This window comes from Cherax quadricarinatus, chromosome 30, assembly GCF_038502225.1.
Source record: "Cherax quadricarinatus isolate ZL_2023a chromosome 30, ASM3850222v1, whole genome shotgun sequence".
NCBI lineage: Eukaryota > Metazoa > Arthropoda > Malacostraca > Decapoda > Parastacidae > Cherax > Cherax quadricarinatus.
Window position 1 is genome coordinate 2,533,279 of NC_091321.1, and position 25,762 is coordinate 2,559,040.

The 25,762-nt window shown below is 40.2% G+C and overlaps 1 protein-coding gene across 10 annotated transcripts in view; it reads left to right on the forward strand.

Annotated features, from left to right (window-relative positions):
- Nf1 (neurofibromin 1) overlaps positions 1 to 25,762 on the forward strand; it is a 644,633-nt gene that overhangs the window by 451,643 nt on the left and 167,228 nt on the right. For all 10 annotated transcript variants that reach the window (XR_011392599.1, XM_053781766.2, XM_053781772.2 and 7 more), the window contains 2 exons: positions 6,150 to 6,440; positions 7,201 to 7,521. Coding sequence is in view for 9 of the 10 variants with exons in the window: in XM_053781766.2 (XP_053637741.1) it covers positions 6,150 to 6,440; positions 7,201 to 7,521 (612 nt within the window). In the remaining variant the exon portion in view is untranslated. The remainder of the gene's footprint in view (positions 1 to 6,149; positions 6,441 to 7,200; positions 7,522 to 25,762) is intronic.

Sequence of the window (25,762 nt, forward strand, 5' to 3'; positions counted from 1 at the left end):
AATCGTGTCCACTCATTACTTACCTTAAAATATCTGTTGTCTTAATGTAGAGTGAGAGGTGAGTAAACAAGGTTAAATGAATGAGTGTAGAAGGTTGGCGAGTTATGTAAACAAACGTTGTTGTTGTTGCCAGCCTGGACACGAATGGTTTCTGTTCGCTCTGTCAAGCCAACCAGAAAAACATCTCATATTTGTTAATTTATATATTTATATGTTATGTAGCATGTTTATTATATAATTTTGAAAAAAAAAATCATAGATGGATTAAGCAAAATGTCTATATTAATGTTTTATACACATTTAATGTGCCTCAGTGATTATTATTGTTATTATCATTATTAATATGGCATCTTCAAGACCAATTACACTCTTAATGAGTGGCTCTGAGTCAGACAAGCAGACAGAAAGACAAATACACAGGTAGACAGAAAGACAGACACACAGACAGAAAAACAGACACACAGGTAGACATAAAGATAGACACACAGGTAGACATAAAGACAGACACACAGGTAGACATAAAGATAGACACACAGGTAGACATAAAGACAGACACACAGGTAGACATAAAGACAGACACAGGTAGACAGAAAGACACACAGATAGACAGACACACAGGTAGACAGAAAGACAGACACACAAGTAGACATAAAGACAGACACACAGGTAGACATAAAGGTAGATATGGGTAGACAGAAAGACAGACACACAGGTAGACAGAAAGACAGACACACAGGTAGATGTAAAGACAGACACACAGGTAGACATAAAGACAGACACACAGGTAGACAGAAAGACAGACACACAGGTAGACAAAAAGACAGACAAACTGGTAGACAGACAGATAAACAGACACACAGAGATACAGACAGACACAGATATACAGGCAGACAGATACAGACAGGTTTATGTGCAACAGTGAAAACAAATAGAGAGTTCGAGAGTAAGAGCCTTTCTTGCTACAATCTCCAGTGCAAGATTTAGACTTCATCTTAGGGGCCATGGTGAAATTTCCTGTCCAGTTAGTACAGTTAATACAGTATAATGCTGCTGATGGGACAGGGTTACTCAAACTGATGCTGCCTGCATGACGCATTGCCGCCGTGAGTATTGTCAAATATTGTACAAGGGTGTGCATCAGCCGGCCCAGCCCACCTGCCAGATGCACAGTCGTAAGTCGAGTGGACGTATGTCGAGCAGGTTGTAAGTCGGATGGTAGGTGTATAGCACTTATTACTCTTGCGAACACAATCTGTATAACTCATTTGTCCACTAAGTGCATACTGAGGTTGTAGTCCATCACAGCTGCAGGTTTTAGAATGGGTTCATTGGTCTCTTTCTTCTACCTGCCAGTGTCTGCCATTTCATGTCGGTGAACTGATGACAACAATATGACCACGTTTGTCATGCCATCGAAATACCGTGATGTCGTTGGCAGCAAACGCCTGCACCTCACCTCTGTGAGTGCCTGCATCGAACCTAGGCATATGCTTACGATTTCTATGCACTGTGGCACACACGTCTGTCATGTTCACTCGCAAGAAATCACTGAGTAAGGGGCTTGTGTACCTGTTGTCAGTTTATAATGTATGTCCCTTACCAAGATATGGGTCCATCATTGTTCTAACCACATCACCAGAGATACCCAATAACTTCCTGGTATCTGTCAATGTATTACTGCCAGTGTACACAATTATATCCAAAACCAGACCACTTTTGCAATCACACAGTACAAACAACTTTATACCAAAGCGTTTCCTCTTGCTTGGTATGTACTGCTTGAATGACAGTCTACCTTTGAACAAAATCAAAGACTCATCAATAACAAGCTTCTTGAAGGGATAAAAATACATACAGCACTTTTGTTTCAGGTACATAAACACATTCCTGATCTTATATAACCTGTCGTTTCTGTCAGGCCTTGTTTTGTCTGAGAAGTGTAGCATACGTAACAGTAGCAGAAATCGATTCACTGGTATATCACTAAAACCTGGGGTTGAAATCAGGCGGTCTGTTGACTAGTATATGGTGACAGTGTGCTTATACACATGTGGCATAAGCATTATTGTGGCAAAGAACAGGTACATCTCTGCCACATTTGTGTCCTTCCACTGGTTTAGCCATGACCTTGGTGAAAGAATTGTGTTTGCCATGGTGTACTCATAGTATGTGTTGCTTTCCCTGACAATAATTTCCATCAGGGGTTCATTGAAGAATAACTGAAAGCATTCCAGTTCAGTGGCATTGTTCCCAAGTGTACACAATGGCCGTATTCCACTTTGTGTTTCATCAGAGTCATGGAGATTTGGAACAAAATTGGCACCTTCCTGCCAATCTCAGATGCAGTCTGCTGGTGGGTACTGGATATTGACAGGTGGTTGTGGTTGTGCAGGTTGTGGGAGTGTGGGGGTGGTTGAGGCTGGTTGTGGCTATGCTGAGTTAACAGCGTGGCCAGCTGCTGGTGCCACATGACTTGTGCCGCCGCCGCCACCACCACTGCCGCAGCCGCCGCCACCGCCTCCACCGCCACCACCGCCTCCACCACCGCCGCCACCACCACCACCACCACCACCTGCTGCCCCACGCACATTACCCATCCCCATTGTAACAATATCATCTTCAGTATCAGTTCGTGGTGTAGGGCCATGGGATGTATTCCGAGATTTACTCCTTTTCCTTGGAATGGAATGTGGCACACTACTAGAATGCATGTTGCATCGTACATACTGCTACTTCACTGGAGAATATTCCTCCTCACTGTCACAACTCAAAATGCTTTCAATAACTTGGAAATCATTGTCACTATCACTTTCACTGCTCACATCCAAGTCCTGTACATGGGGAAATAGTTTCCTCTTTCGTCATGGTACAGGTGAACGTGAATGAGGCTGCCCAGCCCCAGAGGTGGAAGGTTGTGAGTCATCGGGGTTTTCATCCTGGGCACTGCTTTTGGTCACACCCTCCTGAAAACCATGGAATTCACTTTTACTGGCACTTACATTGCTGTTAGAACCTCCAATTCAGCAAGGAGTAAGGTGCTTCTTGCTGTGAGGCATTGTGAACAAAGACTGCTAAAATGGCATTCCCACAGTGCACCACTGAGTCCCCGATTTTGTTTATACTGTGCACACCCATCACGCAGACCCATTCTCTCACATGTAGGCCTGTCAACTTTCTCCCACGTGATTTGAAGCCGCTAGAATTTACGCGTATTAATACGTCAAAAACATTGGCTTGTGACACATATATATACGACCAAAACAGTCAAAGGGTTATTAACCCTTTGGGGGTCGACAGGTCCTCTCAGAGACTTGTTCTCAGGATTGCCCAAATTTAAAAAAAAAAAAAAAAAAAATTCTTATGAAAAGATAGAGAATCTTTTCCCGATCATAATGACACCAAAAGTATGAAATTTGATGGAAAACTTATGGAATTACGCTCTCGCAAAGTTAGCGGTCTCGAAGATGTTTACGCATCGGCGATTTTTCCCACTTTGAGCCCTATTTTCAGCCAATTCCAGTGTACTAGTCGACAAAAATCATAACTATTTCGCAAGAACTCCATTTTTTCTATCGAATGAGTACAAAAAACCACCCATTTACCGATTTCAACTATCCAATACAGTGGTCAGAATTTAGCAGTTTTGCCAATTTCACACAAATTTCAAAAGATGCCAATTTCCAAATAGGGTCCAGAATAAACAAGAAAGACATTCCTGGCACTAAAATAATATTTCCTCTTTTCATTAGTCACATCCCCATGCCCCTCTTACATTCTTTTGCTTTCCACTTTGAATTTTTATTCTCACAAAAACAATAGAAGATTTACTGTTATGCAGACTACTGCATTAGTGTAGAAATGGTATAAATAATATCAGCGCACTTGTGAAAGAATATTAGACTCACCAGTTGACGTGTATTGGACGCATACCATGATTTGTTTACTTTTGAATTTTGGTAAAAATCGAACATTTCTGCTACTTTGAGCTCAATTTCAAGGTACTTTTCATTGTAAAACCAGTCAAAATCATCTCAATTTCTGTAATATGTCTTCCATTCTATAAAATGAGACCAGGAAATCTAGAATACAACAATAAATACCATATGAAAATACAGTGCAAAGTCGCTGTTTTAATCCAAAAACACGATCAAAGTTTTTGTTTTTTTCTCTCATTACACACTGTGTGCTTCAGGATTTTTTTTGTACTGCACACACTGACCACATAGACCCATTCTTTCATATGTAGGCCTACCAGCTTTCTCTCATTAGATTTGAGGGCGTTAGAATTTAGGCATGCTAGTACAGTGGACCCCCGGTTAACGATATTTTTTCACTCCAGAAGTATGTTCAGGTGCCAGTACTGACAGAATTTGTTCCCATAAGGAATATTGTGAAGTATATTAGTCCATTTCAGACCCCCAAACATACACGTACAAACTCACTTACATAAATACACTTACATAATTGGTCGCATTCAGAGGTGATCGTTATGCGGGGGTCCACTGTACGTCAAAAACCCTGGTGCGTAAGCCATACTAGTAAGGCCGAAACCCTGAAAGGGTTAAATATCGTATAAAACGTTAATACAGTGGACCCCTGGCTTAGGAACAGCTCCCAACTTGAACAATTATGTAAGTGTATTTTTGTAATTGCTTTTGTAAGTGTATTTTTGGGGGTCTGAAACGGACTAATCTAATTAACATTATTCCTTATGGGAGCAAATTCGTTCGGTAATGGCACTCGAACAGCCTCCTGGAACGAATTAGGTTCATAAGTCGGGGGTCCACTGTATAGACATTTTGCTTAATCCATCTAAATACACCCCACAGTAGACTAAATTAATATAAATATGAGATGTGGTAGCCAGGTGACTTGTAGGACTTGTGGTAGCCAGGCAACTTGTAGGACTTGTGGTAGCCAGGCAACTTGTAGGACTTGTGGTAGCCAGGCAACTTGTAGGACTTGTGGTAGTCAAGCAACTTGTGGTAGCCAGGCAACTTGTGGTAGCCAGGCAACTTGGCAACTTGTAGGGCTTGTGGTAGCCAGGCAACTTGTAGGACTTGTGGTAGCTAGGCAGCTTGTAGGACTTGTGGTAGCCAGGCAACTTGTAGGACTTGTGGTAGTCAAGCAACTTGTGGTAGCCAGGCAACTTGTGGTAGCCAGGCAACTTGGCAACTTGTATGACTTGTGGTAGCCAGGCGACATGTAGGACTTGTGGTAGCCAGGCAACTTGTAGGACTTGTGGTAGCCTGGCAACTTGTAGGACTTGTGGTAGCCAGGCAACTTGTAGGACTTGTGGTAGCCAGACAACTTGTAGGACTTGTGGTAGCCAGACAACTTGTAGGACTTGTGGTAGCCAGGCAACTTGTAGGACTTGTGGTAGCCAGGCAACTTGTAGGACTTCTGATGAAAACCAGACGTGTTCATCTGGTTTGTTTACATTATGTGTGGGTTGGGTGGGGAGGGTTGCACTTCCTGGTTACCCATATTTTCCAACCTGACTTCATACAAATAAAACTCACCTCTCACCCTACATTAAAACTACAAATATTTTAAGGTAATTATTGAATGTACTATATATGCATTTTATTGCTCTAGGGAGCTTAATGTCATAATAGGTATAAGTGGCCAGGCAGGATGCCATACCTCCCACACGACTTTCTACAAATAAATACTTTTCACCTCTCACCCTACATTATGGCCATTAAGACTACAAATATTTTAAGGTAAGTAATGCATCTACTGTATATTCGTTTTTATCGCTCTAGGGAGCTTTAAGCATCGTAGTATAGTATGTGTGGGTGGGGTGGCCAGGAGGGCTACCACACCTGACTTCTTAGAGTAAATACTATTCACCCTTTGCCGTATATTAAGACTACAAATATTTTGAGGTAAATAATGAGTGTACTGTGTGTGTATTTTACTTTTTAATGCCTAGTTCTATTGCTAACTTGATATATGTTAGTGTAAACTTGTTATCTTGCATTTATATGCATTTATAAATGAAAAAATGGAGTTCTGCTTTCCGGCAGTAGCCTGGAACCTAACCTGCCGAATAAGTGGGGCCCTACTCCATATATCTTTTTTCTTCATAATTCTGAAAACATTCTATAATTAGTAATTGCAAATTTTGTGTTTCGTTTTGCCAGGTAACACCAGAAAATGTGGCTTATCTTGCTGCCCTTGTGTCCATGTCGGAAGAAGTTAGATCCAGATGTCATCTGAGGTATTCAGTGGCACGAAATCTCTCCAAATCTGCATCATCAGACACTTTTGCTGTGGGCCTTCACTTGAACCTTCCACCTACATCATCCCAAGTGAGTGGGATGACCAGCAACCAACAATGTGCTTTGCAACAATCTGGAGGAGCATCTTCTCCAAGTAATCACATATCTTCTCCTGGCTCATCTTTTCCAACCAATGGAAGCTTCACTAATATGGTTAGTACTTAATGTGTACACACTTCCATGTCATGACATTACTGTATTTATATTCATTGTGTATTTAGTGTGCTGAAGTTAAAACAGTTTTGGTAAAAGTTATCTACTTGTAAGTTCATGTTGAAAGTAAGAATAATACACTATCAATATCTTCTTCTGTTACACTATGCCCTTCACCTAAACTATTTTAGTTGTAGCACATTCAGTACACGAGTGCAAATTCTGTGTAAAGGTTCCAATGATCCACTGAAAATAACTTCAATTTGAATCACCAATTTTTTTTTAACTTGCCTACCATTTTTCAAGCTAACTTGGCCCCCTTCTGCCTTCTGTTTTCCCTACAACAAACACTCATATTCACACACACACACACACGTATGTACGTACGTAAAGCAGTATTGCTAAATAGTGCTCCCAGGATTTAGGCCTCCTCCACAGAGACAATGGCCTGACCCAGAGCCAGAAGGCCTGAGAGCAGCCCGGCGAGCCCGTAAACGACACTTCAAATTTTTTCCCCACCCAGAAATGGAACTGTGTTAAGTCCATTTTTCAAAGTGTTGTATAAAAATATGCAACAACTTTGCAGTAGTGTAATAACCAAAAACATGGAAAATAAACCTATGTAATATAACGGTCTACTGTATTTACTGAGATTTATGTCTCCCTTAAGTAAGGTACTCTTACTCATTGCCTCCTGTACATATTCTGCAATCATTGTCATTATGACATCTTTTTTTTTTTTTTTTCACTTTATTTACAGGCCACATCTTCTAATGCCAGCACAGTTACTCTAGCATCATTGTGTAGCACAACAACAACTGGGGCAAGTAGTGTTGGCAACAGTGGTGGCAGTAATGGTGTAGGCAGTACTGGCAGTGTTGCCACTGCATCAACTGCAGTCGTAGGTGTAAGCAGTGGTATTGTTAGTGGTGGTAGTGGAACGCCAATTTCAGTAGGGATCTCAGCAGACATGCGATCCCCTCCTACCATTACTAAAGACCCACCTCCACCTTCTTCTGGTGTTCCTGCAAACAGAAGACAGAAGCCCTGGGATACAGTGGACCAAATTTGTCTATCACAGGTCAGTATGTATTCTCTCTTTGAGATATCTTCCTTGTGAAAGAGTGGTGGGCAGGTATGTAACATACATTTCTTGCATTTACAATTTATGTTTTACCCTATTGTATCTATATTTATGTAGGCCTTTTCTTAAATTTAATTGTTGTCCAAAGACATTAAATTTGTAAAATGTGAAAGCTATAGAGGTTTTCTTTAATTAAATAATTTTATATTATGCTGCAAAAAACTGATGATTATTTGCTGAATAAAAGTGAAAAAATGAAAATGAACATGTGAAGTGATCATAAATTGAGTTTGTGAAAGATCTTTGAGTAAACCAGACACACAAGTGCCAAGGCAGTAAAAAGAAATTGCTATGAAAAATCTAATTTAGTACCATACTTTCCAAAAGATATCATATGTTGTATTGGTATAGCTACATGTAAATTGTAGTTGATAAAGACACACAAGCAAGAATTGGGAACTTTATTAAGACTGTTTTGCCTCTTCAGTGAACTTTATCAAGACTTGTAGATTAGCCTGGTTGTAAGCATAATTTATAGGCAGAAGAGAGGTGTAAACTAGGCACATCATAGGGAAGCACTGCAGTTGGCCTGCTGGCCCATGCTAGGCAAATCTTAAGACAGGTTGGTGTGTGGTGGTGGTACTAGTAATAGAAGTAGTAGTAGCAGTAGTCGGTTAGTATTTCCTGGTGGTATACCTGATTCAGTATCTGTATAGCCAATTATAGCTTGCCGTGTCATTGTTGCAATTTATGAATTAAAAATTCTCATCAGATGGTTATGTGAATTTCTGTGTTAAACACATTGTTCCTTGATTGCCGTTTTCTTGGCCACAATAATAGCGATGGTTGATTGGGGTTTTGTTTACAACCTGGCCAGCTCGAAGACACGCACTCCACTTTCATACTTAGCAGTGATCTCTTTCTTCATGTCCATAGTAATTCTCACTCTTATTCCTGTAGGGTTGGCACTAGAAGCTTTCTTGGGGCCCATGGTCACTTGTTTTGCAGGTGAAATCACTAAAAACGCTGTAATAATACGAAATGTTCCGATTGTATGCTTGGATGTAACCGCGGAGGTTGGCTTGTAAACAGTGCCACCGGCGGAACAAGTGAGCCTGTCTCAGGCCGCACATGGACGCGTCTCAGACGAATCGCATTGAGCGAGTTTTTTAGCGCTAGACGAGGAAAATTTTTTGCGTTAAAATGTATCGCTAGGCGGATTTAACGTTATGTGATGCCATCGTTAGGCGAGGGTCCACTGTATAGTGTAAGCCTTCTTATAAAAATGACCTCATCCATTTTTGGCTACATAACAACACAAGACCAGGGAAGTGTAACTGAGTTCTTCCCATGTGCATACAGAATTTGTAGTACCCTGGTTCCTTAACCCTTTGAGGGTTTTGGTCGTACTAGTACGGCTTGCGACCTAGTGTTTTTGATGTACTAGTACGCCTAAATTCTAGCGCCCTCAAATCTAATGAGAGAAAGCTGGTAGGCCTACATATGAAAGAATGGGTCTATGTGGCCAGTGTGCGCAGTATAAAAAAAATCCTGCAGCACACAGTGCGTAATGAGAAAAAAAAACTTTGACCGTGTTTTTAGAATAAAACAGTGACTTTGCACTGTATTTTCGTATGGTATTTATTGTTGTATTCTAGTTTTCCTGGTCTCATTTTATAGAATGGGAGACATATTACAGAAATTGAGATGATTTTGACTGGTTTTACAATGAAAAGTACCTTGAAATTGAGCGCAAAATAGCAGAAATGTTCGATTTTTATCAAAGTTCAAAAGTAAACAAATCATGCCAAGCGTCCAATACACGTCAACTGGTGAGTCTAATATTCTTTCACAAGTGCGCTGATATTATTTATACCATTTCTACACTAATGCAGTAGTCTGCATAACAGTAAATAATCTATTTTTTGTGAGAAAAATTCAAAGTGGAAAGCCAAAGAAATATAAAAGGGGCCTGGGGATGTGACTAACGAACAGAGAACTTGTTATTTTAGTGCCAGGAATGTCTTTTTTGTTTATTCTGGACCCTATTCGGAAATTGGCATCTTTTGAAATTTGTGTGAAATTGGCAAAATTGCTAAATTCTGACCACTTTATTGGATAGTTGAAATTAGTAAATGGGTGGTTTCTTGTACTCATTCGATAGAAAAAATGGAGTTCTAGCGAAATAGTTATGATTTTTGTCGACTAGTACATAGGAATTGGCCAAACATAGGGCTCAAAGTGGGAAAAATCGCCGATGCGTAAACATCTTCAAGACCGCTAACTTTGCGAGAGCGTAATTCCATAAGTTTTCCATCAAATTTCATACTTTTGGTGTCATTATGATCGGGAAAAGATTCTCTATCTTTTCATGAGAATTTTTTTTTTTTTTTTTTTTTTTTTTTTTTTTTTTTTTTTTTTGTTGTTGTTGTTGTTGTTGTTGTTGTTGTTGTTGTAAATTTGGCCGACCCTGAGAACAAGTTTCTGAGAGGGCCTGTCGACCCTCAAAGGGTTAAAGAAGAGCACAAAACTATCAGGAACATTTTAAGTAAACTGCAATATGCAACTTTCTTCAGCCCTAATTATAGGAAATCATCATCATCTTTCAACACACTGGCTGTATCCCACCGAAGCAGGGTGGCCCAAAAAGAAAAACAAAAGTGTCTTTTTATAAATTTAGTAATGTATACAGGAGAAGGGGATTACTAGCCCCTTTCTCCCGGCAGTTAGTAATGTATATAGAGAAAGGGTTACTAACCCTTTGCTCTCTGCATTTTAGTCATCTTTTATGACACACATGGCTTATGGAGGAAGAATTCTGTAATTATAGGAAATGTAATATAAAAATATTGTAAACCCCTGAAACCAGAGCAGTACTACATAATTTTCCCTAGATGCAGCATCACCTCCAGCATCATAGAGATTTTGAACCTAGCAGCAACAAAGTAACAGTAGTAACCTTTTTTACTATCTGTGATCTCACTAGATAAAAAAAAAAAACACAGATGAAGAAACTGGTGTGTTAAAAATTCCATGATTTATGTGGGAGAAACCATATGAAGTTTATATAAACACGTCACTGAGCATTAGTAGTCTGCCCAAGCAGACAACTGGAGCAAGACATTTGCCTAGTAGTATAGCAATTCATATAATCATGATGAGATTTTCTGATTTAAAACTCATGATGACGACATCTAATGCAATCACGCAGAACCAAGACAGGTTCCAATTGCCGAAACCTTTAGCTATGCAGATACTGAACCAGGTATACCACTGGGAACTACTACTACTGGCATTTGCCACCACCACCACTGCCGCCGCCGCCACCACCAGCAGCAGCAGAAGCCACCGCCGCTTCCACCGCCAACAGAAGAACATAAACATCATCATCATCAACCAGCACCACCATTAATGACAACCACTACTGCCGGTACCACAACTGAACAACAACAGCAACAACGTTATTATTTTTTAACACTGCCTGTCTCCCACTGAGGCAGGGTGACCCAAAAAAAGAAGGAAATGCTTTCAGAAAGGTTTTCTTCTTTTAACATTTAGTAATTTAGACAGGAGAAGGGATTATTAATACCTTGCTCCTGACATTTTAGTCGCCTCTTATGACTCACAAAGCTTATGGAGGAAGAACTCTTCTCTATATCCACATGAAAATTTTTATTATTATTATTATTATTATGTTAAGTCTCAGTATTTACCTAGAGTAGGCAAGTAGGCCTTTTGCAGTGCTCCTTTAATATTTACCTATTTTAAACCTGAGTTTGTTCTCTCTTCTTCCCATAAATTGAGCTACCACTAAACATGTTCTATGAGACTTGATAAAATCTGCTGGCAAGCAAAACAATGTCTTAGTAAAGTTTCTAATTGCTGCTTGTGTGTCTTTATCAACTACAGCTTGTCGGTATTCCACACCATCTACTATTACTATTTCTAAATTGTTAAATTAGAAGATCCAATTTTTGTTATTGTATTAAAGAAAAAATCATAACATGGATAAAGATAATAACGGAGAAGTCCTGGAAACTTTGAATTTGTATTAAATAAATTTTATTTTAAAATAACCAAATATGGAATTTATTCATAACTAAGGGAAGAAACTTAGGAAGGTTAGAATAATTTACATGCTCAAATGAAGTATATTTCTTCCTATAGCATTTCATCTCCTGTGTAAGTAATTTGTAGTGGTTACTTCTTTTGGCACGGATAGGAATGTAATTATATTTAATTAAAGATCTCATTATTTGCTTTGTGAAAATGTAATGTTCTACAGAATTATGATCTTGGATTTATGCTTTTAGAAAGTGATCTATGTGGCACAGCTCCTGAGTAGTTTGCCTTGCTTGGCTCACTGTGTTGTCCCCATACATAATGGTAGTGGTAGTGATATTAGCCTGTGCATTGTTACGCAAACCTCAATGTTCTTGCTTCACTGGTGCTCATTCATATTGCAAGTGTTCGCGCCTCACTCACATTAAAGTGAAACTCAAGCCTCGACAAGCAACTGTACGGCACAGAACTAACCACCATGAGAGTCTCTGGCACCTTTAATATGATATTAGTAATAAAGATCATACAACTTATCTTCCTTCACTGGCTCAGCTGAACACTTCAACATTGTTAGCTTGTAAAATTTATCAAGTTTATCAACATTATTTTCTCCAGTCTCTGTCTGTCTGTCTTAATTTTCTTTCTTATTTCTTTTTATTTCTTGTTTCTTATTCTTTCTTTCTGTGAAGGTCAGTGGTTGCTACTTAGTGGAATTCAGGCATTAGCTTACGTTTTACAATACCCAAGGCCAGGCTCTGGGAGTAGTAAGACTCGAAACTCATCAAAGGTATATATACACCTATCATCCGACTTATGACCTGCTCGACATATGACCACTCAACTTACGAGCATGTCTTTTATGCTAAATTTCTGGGAAATAAACAACTGTTTGTGTTGTACAGTGTTCATCCTAAACCTTATGGTATAAAATACAGTACTAACAGCATAAAAAGTAAAGAAAAAAATGAAATACCAAAATAAAACAATAAAATAAAATCATTACTAAAGTGTGAAGTTGATATTCAGTAGTAAGATTTGACTTGCATCCATTTTGACTTACGGCCGGTTGGTCGGAACCAAGCTTGGTCGTAAGTCGGATGATACCTGTAATGTATTTCTTGTGCAGATTGTCATCTTGAGAGATGTTAGCAAAAATGATGCATTAATTTTATTTCTGTAGTACCTCTGTGTCAAGTGCCTGGCTGAATGTAAATAAACACAATGGCAGAGGATAAGTTTAGGTATAGTATTTGGTTATTTTAGGTAGGGTGGGTTTTATTTGGTTGGTTAAGGTTTTTCACCATTTACACAACTACTTACTATGTCAACTCCTTAACCAGTTTAATATTTTACAATTCAAACCATAATTAGTGGCTCAAATCAGCTGAGTAGCAGTCATAAACTGTTACTTTTTCTTTTCCATTTTCTTTCCTTTTATTTCTCTTTCTTTCCTTTCTTTCTCCTCCTCCTTACCCACTTTCTCAGAACTACTTAAGTTACATCCTCATCTGTCAACTGTGTCTTTTTCTGTACTGTGTCTCATCTTCAACCTCACTAATAAGCTCTGAAAACCGAAGGCAAATTTTTTGTGTGTGTGGGAGGGGGTAGCATGTGTGTACTCACCTATTTGTGGTTGCAGGGGTCGAGTCTTAGCTCCTGGCCTCACCTCTTCACTGGTTGCTACTGGGTCCTCTCTCTCCCTGCTCCATGAGCTTTATCAAACCTCGTCTTAAAACTGTGTATGGTTCCCGCCTCCACTACGTCACTTTCTAGGCTATTCCACTGCCTGACAACTCTATGACTGAAGAAATGCTTCGTAATATCCCTTTGACTCATCTAAGTCTTCAAATTCCAATTGTGACCTCTTGTTTCTGTGTCCCCTCCCTGGAACATCCTGTCTTTGTCCACCTTGTCTATTCCAAGCAGTATTTTATATGTCGTTATCATGTCTCTCCTGACCCTCCTGTCCTCCAGTGTCATCAGGCCGATTTCCCTTAACCTTTTTTCATAGGACATTCCCCTTAACTTTGGAACTAACCTTGTCACAAACCTTTGCACTTTCTCTAATTTTTTGATGTGCTTGATTAAGTGTGGGTCCTAAACAGGTGCTGCATGTGTGTGTGTGTGTGTGCGTGTGTGTGTGTGTGTGTGTGTGTGTGTGTGTGTGTGTGTGTGTGTGTGTGTGTGTGTGTGTGTGTGTGTTAGTTACCATTTTTGTCCTAGGCACATGTCGATTAGACACTAGGCCTGTTGTATAAGTGTGTGTGTGTGTGTGTGTGTACTCACCTAATTGTGGTTGCAGGGGTTGATACTCAGCTCCTGGCCCCTGCTAACATCTCTCAAGATGACAATCTGCACAAGAAATACATTACAGGTACCATCCGACTTACGACCAAGCTTGGTTCCGACCAACCGGCCGTAAGTCAAAATGGATGCAAGTCAAATCTTACTATTGAATATCAACTTCACACTTTAGTAATGTGTGTGTGTGTGTGTACTCACCTAGTTGTACTCACCTAGTTGAGGTTGCAGGGGTCGAGTCCAAGCGTGTGTGTGTGTGTGTGTGTGTGTGTGTGTGTGTGTGTGTGTGTGTGTGTGTGTGTGTGTGTGTGTGTGTGTGTGTGTGTGTGTGCATGTGTGTGTGTGTGTGTGTTACCATTTTTGTCCTAGGCACATGTCGATTAGACACTAGGCCTGTTGTATAAGTACTCACCTAGTTGAGGTTGCGGGGGTCGAGTCCAAGCTCCTGGCCCCGCCTCTTCACTGATCGCTACTAGGTCACTCTCCCTGAGCCGTGAGCTTTATCATACCTCTGCTTAAAGCTATGTATGGATCCTGCCTCCACTACATCGCTTCCCAAACTATTCCACTTACTGACTACTCTGTGGCTGAAGAAATACTTCCTAACATCCCTGTGATTCATCTGTGTCTTCAGCTTCCAACTGTGTCCCCTTGTTACTGTGTCCAATCTCTGGAACATCCTGTCTTTGTCCACCTTGTCAATTCCTCTCAGTATTTTGTATGTCGTTATCATGTCCCCCCTATCTCTCCTGTCCTCCAGTGTCGTCAGGTTGATTTCCCTTAACCTCTCCTCGTAGGACATACCTCTTAGCTTAGTGTGTGTGTGTGTGTGTGTGTGTGTGTGTGTGTGTGTGTGTGTGTGTGTGTGTGTGTGTGTGTGTGTCTGTGTGTGTGTGTGTGTGTGTGTGTGTTAGTTACCATTTTTGTCCTAGGCACATGTCGATTAGACACTAGGCCTGTTGTATAAGTGTGTGTGTGTGTGTGTGTATACTCACCTAATTGTGGTTGCAGGGGTCGAGACTCAGCTCCCCACCTCTTCACTGATCGCTACTAGGTCCTCTCCCTCTCTGCTTCCTGAGCTTTGTCATACCTCTTCTTAAAACTATGTATGGTTCCTGCCTCCACTACTTCACTTGCTAGGCTATTCCACTTCCTGACGACTCTATGACTGAAGAAATACTTCCTAACGTCCCTGTGACTCATCTGAGTCTTCAGCTTCCAGTTGCATTTTCCTAGACTGCAGGAAGGCCTTTGACACAGTTCCTCACAAGAGATTAGTGCAGAAGCTGGAGGATCAGGCGCATATAACAGGGAGGGCACTGCAATGGATCAGGGAATACCTGACAGGGAGGCAGCAACGAGTCATGGTACGTGAAGAGGTATCACAGTGGGTGCTTGTGACGAGTGGGGTCCCACAGGGGTCAGTTCTAGGACCAGTGCTATTTTTGATATATGCGAATGACATGATGGAAGGAATTGACTTTGGAGTGTCCCTATTCACAGATGATGTGAAGTTGATGAGAAGAATTAAATCGGATGAGGATGAGGCAGGACTGCAAAGAGACCTGGACAGGCTGGACATGTGGTCCAGAAACTGGCTTCTCGAATTCAATCCTGCCAAATGCAAAGTCATGAAGATTGGGGAGGGGCAAAGAAGACTGCAGACAGAATATAGGCTAGGTGGACAAAGACTACAGACCTCACTCAGGGAGAAAGACCTTGGGGTGACCATAACGCCGAGCACGTCACCGGAGGCACACTTCAACAAAATAACTGCTGCAGCATATGGGCGCCTGGCAAACCTGAGAATAGCATTCCGATACCTTAATAAGGAATCGTTCAAGACACTGTATACTGTGTATGTTAGGCCCATACTGGAGTATGCAGCACCAGTCTGGAACCCACACCTGGTCAAGCACGTCAAGAAGTTAGAGAAAGTACAAAGGTTTGCAACAAGGCTAGTCCCAGAGCTAAGGGGAATGTCGTAAGAGGAAAGGTTGAGGGAAATCGGACTAACGACACTGGAGGACAGAAGGGTCAGGGGAGACATGATAATGACATACAAGATACTGCAGGGAATAGACAAGGTGGACAGACATAGGATGTACCAGAGAGGGGACACAGAAACAAGGGGTCACAACTGGAAGCTGAAGACTCAGACGAGCCGCAGGGACGCTAGGAAGTATTTCTTCAGTCATAGAGTTGTCAGGAAGTGGAATAGCCTAGCAAGTGAAGTAGTGGAGGCAGGAACCATACATAGTTTTAAGAAGAGGTATGACAAAGCTCAGGAAGCAGAGAGGGAGAGGACCTAGTAGCTATCAGTGAAGAGGCGGGGCCAGGAGCTGAGTCTCGACCCCTGCAACCACAATTAGGTGAGTACAATTAGGTGAGTACACACACACACACACTTATACAACAGGCCTAGTGTCTAATCGACATGTGCCTAGGACAAAAATGGTAACTAACACACACACACACACACACACACACACACACACACACACACACACACACACACACACACACACACACACACACACACACACACACACACACACACATACACACACACACACATACACATACACACACACATACACACACACACACACACACACACACACACACACACACACACACACACACACACACACACACACACACACACACACACACACACACACACATACACACACATACACACATACACATACACACACACATACACACATACACATACACACACACACATACACACACACACACACACATACACACACATACACACACATACACACACACACATACACACACACACACACACACACACACACACACACACACACACACACACACACACACACACACACACACACACACACACACACACACACACAAGCATGCACATACAACAGGCCTAGTGTCTAATCGACATGTGCCTAGGACAAAAATGGTAACTAACACACACACACACATGCAGCACCTGTTTAGAACCCACACTTAATCAAGCACATCAAGAAATTAGAGAAAGTGCAAAGGTTTGCATGCAGACATGTTCTGGATGAATGACTTTAACCAACTTTTGTGTCGTTAACCGAGCCAATATTGTGACGCAAAAACGTTACTTAATCCGAATATTACGTAATCTGATGACATCGTAATCCGGGGGTCTGCTGTATTCAGTTTTGTCATAGTTAAGCCTCAATTATATTTTTCAATATTTATCTTATATATTTGAGTATGTGTTAATCTTTGTACAAAGTCAACCCTTGACTTGTTAACAAAAAATCCTTTGTTATTATCTCATATATTAGTCTACCCTAGTTTCTGAGGGGTGGTAGAACAACATTTGAGAATTAAAGCACTGTACTGGGTGTTGGTGAGTAATGTGTTAGTCACAGTATCAAAAGCAGTTGCACCTTGCTACCCATTCTTAACCCTTTCAGGGTTTTTGACATACTAGTATGTCTTATTTGCAAGTATTGGTGACGTACTAGTACATGTAAATTCTAGCGCCCTCAAATCAAGCAGGAAAAGGCTGGTAGGCCTAGACGTGAAAGAATGGGCTTGCATGGTCAGGTGCGCAGTATAAAAAAATCCTGCAGCACACAGTGCATAATTTGAAAAAAAAACTCCGACTGTGTTTTTGCTTTATTACAACGATTTTGCAGTCTATTTGCATATGGTATTTATGGTTGTATTCTCGTTTTCTTGGTCTCATTTGATAGAATGGAAGATATTTTACAGAAGTGGAAATAATTTTGATTGGTTTCACGATGACAAGAACCTTGAAATTGAGCGCAAAGTAGCGAAAATGTTCGATTTTTGCTGATGTTCAAGAGTAAACAAATCACGTCACGCGTCCAATACACGTCAACTGGTGAGTCAGATGTTCTTCCACAAGTGTGCTGATATTATTTGTACCAATTTTACAATGATGCAGTAGTATACTTAACAGTAAATCTTCTATTTTTTTGTGAGAATAAAAATTCAAAATGGAAAGCAAAAGTAATGTAAGATTGGCCTGGAGACATGACTAATGAACAGATAAAATGTTATTTTAGTGCTAGGAATGCCTGTCTTGTTTATTCTGGACCCTATTTTGAAATTGGCATCTTTTGAAATTTGTGTGAAATTGGCCAAATTGCCAAATTCTGACCACTTTATTGGGTAGTTGAAATCGATAAATGGGCAGTTTCTTGTACTCGATAGAACAAATGGAATCCTAGCAAAATAGCTATGATTTCAATAGACTGAAACATTGGCATTCAAATAAAATCAAAGTTTATTCTCTATAAGGATTACAATGCGGGGTTTACAGATTTTGGTTATTGTGTGGTTTACATGTAATAAAATACTAATTACAAAGGGGGCCACTAGAACACCTAGCAAGGCTAGGCATTTTGGGCAAACTTAGATTAATTCTTAACCCTAAATTATTACAAATTGTGGAGTAAGTTGACTAAATACTAAGTGACTAAATACTAGTTTGTGAGTTTAGCAATGTGAATGCTTTTGTTTTGGCACAATACATAGTTTCTATATTGGAGTATCACAGGCAAACTTGTGACTAGTTAGGAACCATCACGTCTGGAGTAATGTGAGGAGAAGGAGAATAGTCTGGACAAGTGGTGGGGTGGCGTTTTGGGCTAGACAGGGGTCTGGCACTGTCGTCAACCTCAAGGGCCCATATGTTTATCCCAGTAGGGGGCACACGAGCCATATCTTGGTCTGACGGTAGTGAAACAGTTGTCAACTGAGTAGAGACAGGAGGGGGTCCCTCCCTATGGGGGCGAACGACATCTCAGTCGAACCCCCCATAAATGGGCCACACAACACCGCCTGATGGAGAAGACAATGACAACTCAAGCACACAAGAAAAGAAAGAATGTGAAGCAGAGCCTAAACAGGGCCTACATCACCAATAAACAACTGAGGAACCTTCAGAAGACACGTCCACACTCCACCAATGCTGGCCGAGCTCGCCATCTATGCTGTCTTCCCCACCACCCACATGGAAATGTCACTTGACTTTTTTGATGGAAGGCGGAAGGTTGATAATCGTCTGGGTTTTCAGCACTATTTCTGGTATCCTAGGCATTGCTTTCTTTCACAAACTCCTCAAAACCATGAGATTCATCTTTACTGACACTTCAATCTGTGTTAGAACTATCACTTGGGAAGGGAAGAGTCCCAATTTGCCAGAGAATGTGGTATTCCTTACCGCAGTGCGGGTGCCCCGATTTTTTTCATACTGTGCCCACTGACTATGCAGACCCATTCTCTCACATGCAGGCCTACCAGCTTTCTCCCGCTAGATTTGAAGGCGTTGGAATTTTGGAGTAATATTACGGGATCGACAATGAAAGGGTTAAGGTCAGGTGCACCACAAAGCCTTCTCTGTGGTAAAATGTAATCTCCATATCTAATAAGAACAAGAGTAGAGGATCACTGCAATAGGTTTACTGGATTATGCAAGGCAAGTTCCTTACCCAACCATTCTCACTTAAGTTTTTGTGTAATTCTGTGTGGTTCAACTCCAGGAACATGGGCCACGTGTGGCCCAGGTGTGGAGTCTTTGTGGCTCACAAAAACTTATAAAAAAGTGAGGTCTTTAAATGAGAAAATTTGGGAGGGCTGCAGTATGCATGACAGGTATTGGAATTTTAGTGTCATGTAGAAAAATAACATCAAATTGATTGTTTTTATTAGCAAAGCAAGTCCCATATCGTGTATTACAGAAACATTGTTGCGATCAGAGCATGTGACATATTTTGCTGGTGCAGAATACATCAGTCAGTCTCAGGCCCTTAGTTGTCCTGAATTAAATGTATGGGCATAGTGTTCCTATATTGATGGTAAATGAATTGTAATTCACTTAGTGATTTGAGTATGTAACCTTCATCAGCAGGAAAAGAAAGATTCTTGAGGTGAACAGTGTTTTTAGTATGAAATGAAAAGAAGAATTTCTATTCCTTGGAAATAATGAAAGCCACACTCTCTTGCATACCTTCATTGTCATTGAAATACTTGATGCTTGTCTTTCACTCTCTATCATCAACATTTATATTAATATGGAGACTTAAAAGAAAAAATCTCACCTTCAGACTTTTGATTAACGAGTAAGATTAAAATTATCACTAAATCAACAAATTTAATGTCTCCTATTAATCTAACTTTTCTCTGTTCACCAGTTGTATTTAGTTACTAATTTTAGCTAGATTCTTAATGGGGTTTAGAATATATTTGTGTATTTACCCTGTCCTTTTAGTAATCATAAAATTCTTCATCATTATAAGGCAGGATTTAAGCTACTCTGTTACAGCCTTGTTATAACCATGGAGAGGATTTGAGTGCCATAGCTTTCTGGCCTCATATTAATTAATTAATGTAGTTTTTATGAAGTTCCATATAATGTATGGTGTAAGAGGAAAGACTTTGGTTACTTCTGATCATGTGACCATTCACCATCAGCATCAGTATGCAATGTCAAGATGCCAGAAATCAGTAATGATGATCAAAACAGTCTAGAAAGCATGGTCAGGCATTGAATCTCGAACCCTGCCAATACAACTGTGCAAGTACATTTTCTCAAAATATGAAGTCATTGTAGGGTACTTCAAATGATGACTCACATATACCTCATCATACACATCTGCTAGAGTTGCTGCTTAGTAAAAAAGTGATTTCTTCGTTTTTAATATCGTCTTATCAGAATTTTGTTTCACTTGGTGTGCATTCACCACTCTCATCATATTTGTCACTTGTACATATACTCTACTTGGATTCATAGCTGATACAATATTGCTTTGGTTGCTAGGTGTTTGACTGTGAGGAACATTTTCATCACATTCTCAATAGTCATCAATATCTTGATTAGTTATTTCAGGGGCTATTTAACACAGTTCCTTGGCATGGTTCATTATTTCATTCATGAATATTTACAGTAACCTTGAAGGTGACCAACACTTACCATCAGAGACCATATGTATGTGTGCCACTACGAGAAGCATTTTTCACAGTACAGTGGACCCCCGCATAACGATTACCTCCGAATGCGACCAATTATGTAAGTGTATTTATGTAAGTGCGTTTGTACGCGTATGTTTGGGGGTCTGAAATGGACTAATCTACTTCACAATATTTCTTATGGGAACAAATTCGGTCAGTACTGGCACCTGAACATACTTCTGGAGTGAAAAAATATCGTTAACCTGGGGTCCACTGTACTAGAATTAACCGTATGCCATGATTATACAATGTAAAGTGATATGTATCTTTAATAGTAAACTTTTTTATTGACATTTTCAGGTCTACTACTTTCTCTAGACTTTATAATGATACAAATATACTGAACTCTACAATATTTTTTATTATTTATTTTTTTTTTTATTATCACACTGGCCGATTCCCACCAAGGCAGGGTGGCCCGAAAAAGAAAAATTTTCACCATCATTCACTCCATCACTGTCTTGCCAGAAGGGTGCTTTACACTACAGTTTTTAAACTGCAACATTAACACCCCTCCTTCAGAGTGCAGGCACTGTACTTCCCATCTCCAGGACTCAAGTCCGGCCTGCCGGTTTCCCTGAACCCCTTCATAAATGTTACTTTGCTCACACTCCAACAGCACGTCAAGTATTAAAAACCATTTGTCTCCATTCACTCCTATCAAACACGCTCACGCATGCCTGCTGGAAGTCCAAGCCCCTCGCACACAAAACCTCCTTTACCCCCTCTCTCCAACCTTTCCTAGGCCGACCCCTTCCCCGCCTTCCTTCCACTACAGACTGATACACTCTTGAAGTTATTCTGTTTCGCTCCATTCTCTCTACATGTCCGAACCACCTCAACAACCCTTCCTCAGCCCTCTGGACAACAGTTTTGGTAATCCCGCACCTCCTCCTAACTTCCAAACTACGAATTCTCTGCATTATATTCACACCACACATTGCCCTCAGACATGACATCTCCACTGCCTCCAGCCTTCTCCTCGCTGCAACATTCATCACCCATGCTTCACACCCATATAAGAGCGTTGGTAAAACTATACTCTCATACATTCCCCTCTTTGCCTCCAAGGACAAAGTTCTTTGTCTCCACAGACTCCTAAGTGCACCACTCACTCTTTTCCCCTCATCAATTCTATGATTCACCTCATCTTTCATAGACCCATCCGCTGACACGTCCACTCCCAAATATCTGAATACATTCACCTCCTCCATACTCTCTCCCTCCAATCTGATATTCAATCTTTCATCACCTAATCTTTTTGTTATCCTCATAACCTTACTCTTTCCTGTATTCACCTTTAATTTTCTTCTTTTGCACACCCTACCAAATTCATCCACCAATCTCTGCAACTTCTCTTCAGAATCTCCCAAGAGCACAGTGTCATCAGCAAAGAGCAGCTGTGACAACTCCCACTTTGTGTGTGATTCTTTATCTTTTAACTCCACGCCTCTTGCCAAGACCCTCGCATTTACTTCTCTTACAACCCCATCTATAAATATATTAAACAACCACAGTGACATCACACATCCTTGTCTAAGGCCTACTTTTACTGGGAAAAAATTTCCCTCTTTCCTACGTACTCTAACTTGAGCCTCACTATCCTCGTAAAAACTCTTCACTGCTTTCAGTAACCTACCTCCTACACCATACACTTGCAACATCTGCCACATTGCCTCCCTATCCACCCTGTCATACGCCTTTTCCAAATCCATAAATGCCACAAAGACCTCTTTAGCCTTATCTAAATATTGTTCACTTATATGTTTCACTGTAAACACCTGGTCCACACACCCCCTACCTTTCCTAAAGCCTCCTTGTTCATCTGCTATCCTATTCTCCGTCTTACTCTTAATTCTTTCAATAATAACTCTACCATACACTTTACCAGGTATACTCAGCAGACTTATCCCCCTATAATTTTTGCACTCTCTTTTATCCCCTTTGCCTTTATACAAAGGAACTATGCATGCTCTCTGCCAATCCCTAGGTACCTTACCCTCTTCCATACATTTATTAAATAATTCCACCAACCACTCCAAAACTATATCCCCACCTGCTTTTAACATTTCTATCTTTATCCCATCAATCCCGGCTGCCTTACCCCCTTTCATTTTACCTACTGCCTCATGAACTTCCCCCACACTCACAACTGGCTCTTCCTCACTCCTACAAGATGTTATTCCTCCTTGTCCTATACACGAAATCACAGCTTCCCTATCTTCATCAACATTTAACAATTCCTCAAAATATTCCCTCCATCTTCCCAATACCTCTAACTCTCCATTTAATAACTCTCCTCTCCTATTTTTAACTGACAAATCCATTTGTTCTCTAGGCTTTCTTAATTTGTTAATCTCACTCCAAAACTTTTTCTTATTTTCAACAAAATTTGTTGATAACATCTCACCCACTCTCTCATTTGCTCTCTTTTTACATTGCTTCACCACTCTCTTAATCTCTCTCTTTTTCTCCATATACTCTTCCCTCCTTGCATCACTTCTATTTTGTAAAATCTTCTCATATGCTAACTTTTTCTCCCTTACTACTCTCTTTACATCATCATTCCACCAATCGCTCCTCTTCCCTCCCGCACCCACTTTCCTATAACCACAAACTTCTGCTGAACACTCTAACACTACATTTTTAAACCTACCCCATACCTCTTCGACCCCATTGCCTATGCTCTCATTAGCCCATCTATCCTCCAATAGCTGTTTATATCTTACCCTAACTGCCTCCTCTTTTAGTTTATAAACCTTCACCTCTCTCTTCCCTGATACTTCTATTCTCCTTGTATCCCATCTACCTTTTACTCTCAGTGTAGCTACAACTAGAAAGTGATCTGATATATCTGTGGCCCCTCTATAAACATGTACATCCTGAAATCTACTCAACAGTCTTTTATCTACCAATACTTAATCCAACAAACTACTGTCATTTCGGCCTACATCATATCTTGTATACTTATTTTTCCTCTTTTTCTTAAAATATGTATTACCTATAACTAAACCCCTTTCTTTACAAAGTTCAATCAAAGGGCTCCCATTATCATTTACACCTGGCACCCCAAACTTACCTACCACACCCTCTCTAAAAGTTTCTCCTACTTTAGCATTCAGGTCCCCTACCACAATTACTCTCTCACTTGGTTCAAAGGCTCCTATACATTCACTTAACATCTCCCAAAATCTCTCTCTCTCCTCTGCATTCCTCTCTTCTCCAGGTGCATAAACGCTTATTATGACCCACTTCTCGCATCCTACCTTTACTTTAATCCACATAATTCTTGAATTTACACATTCATATTCTCTTTTCTCCTTCCATAACTGATCATTCAACATTACTGCTACCCCTTCCTTTGCTCTAACTCTCTCAGATACTCCAGATTTAATCCCATTTATTTCCCCCCACTGAAACTCCCCTACCCCCTTCAGCTTTGTTTCGCTTAGAGCCAGGACATCCAACTTCTTTTCATTTATAACATCAGCAATCATCTGTTTCTTGTCATCCGCACTACATTCACGCACATTTAAGCATCCCAGTTTTATAAAGTTTTTCTTCTTCTCTTTTTTAGTAAATGTCTACAGGAGAAGGGGTTACTAGCCCATTGCTCCCGGCATTTTAGTCGCCTCATACGACACGCATGGCTTACGGAGGAAAGATTCTTTTCCACTTCCCCATGGACAATAGAAGAAATAAAGAAGAACAAGAGCTATTTAGAAAAAGGAGAAAAACCTAAATGTATGTATATATATATGCATGCGCGTGTCTGTGAAGTGTGACAAAAGTGTAAGTAGGAGTAGCAAGATATCCCTGTTATCTAGCGTGTTTATGAGACAGAAAAAGAAAACAGCAATCATGCAAAACAGTTACAGGTTTCTGTTTCACAGTCATCTGGCAGGACGGTAGTACTTCCCTGGGTGGTTGCTGTCTACCAACCTACTACCTCAATACAATATTTATTGTTCAAAAACTTTAGTGCTCCTTGATCCATTGGCTGGATCAGGGAGGTACAATTCATTGGCATAGATTTAATGAAAATGTTTATTAAACTAATTTGTCAGTAGGTAGGTGAACAGATGCATTGTTTAGCACCCTCCTAATCTTGTAGTGTTTAGATGGATTCACTTTCTTACAATGCTCTCTGGCCACAGGTACAGAATTTTCTTAAATTATTTGGTTGAAGGTCTTTAGCAATTTAAGTCTTGTTGTTAGGCTTCTTAATCATTTTCAGCACCTGAATGCACTTATTCCAGTTAAAGTAGTTTGCACTTGTATGCCAGCTAGGTTTGCACAGGTAACACAGTTAATCTCTCTCTTGATTTCTTTGACCCTACTATGTTTTTCTTGTCTAAGTATTCAAAAGAAAGTTGTACAAAACTTACCCCGATTCATCCTGTTTTGCCTGCATTATGGATTTGCTTGGTAGTTAAATCATGTTTCTATGTTAAACAAGCAAATTTAGCCTAATTATCACTGGTAGCACTATGATCTGAAGCCCTGTCTTTGCAGGTTTTAACTTGATGGCTACTATAACATTTCTTACACTTATCTCCCATCCAAAGGAGTATTTACAAAGCTTTCAACTTTTCTTTTTTGTGCGCAGAATTTCTTTGCAGTCTAGTAGAAAGAGTTGAAACCTTCCCATGTGGTACTTGTGAAACCATTCCTACAAAACATCATCAGGATCTCAGGAACTTTGTTAAGAGGTCCTTGTAACTTTTTTCTGTTTAATGAAAGTTTAACACCATCTCTTTCAGAATAACATTTGAGAATTTTATTTTTCTGTTACTTCAGAACCTTCAGTCATTCTTGCACTATTATATTTATGCATGATCTGCGTAATACTTATTCCTTTGAC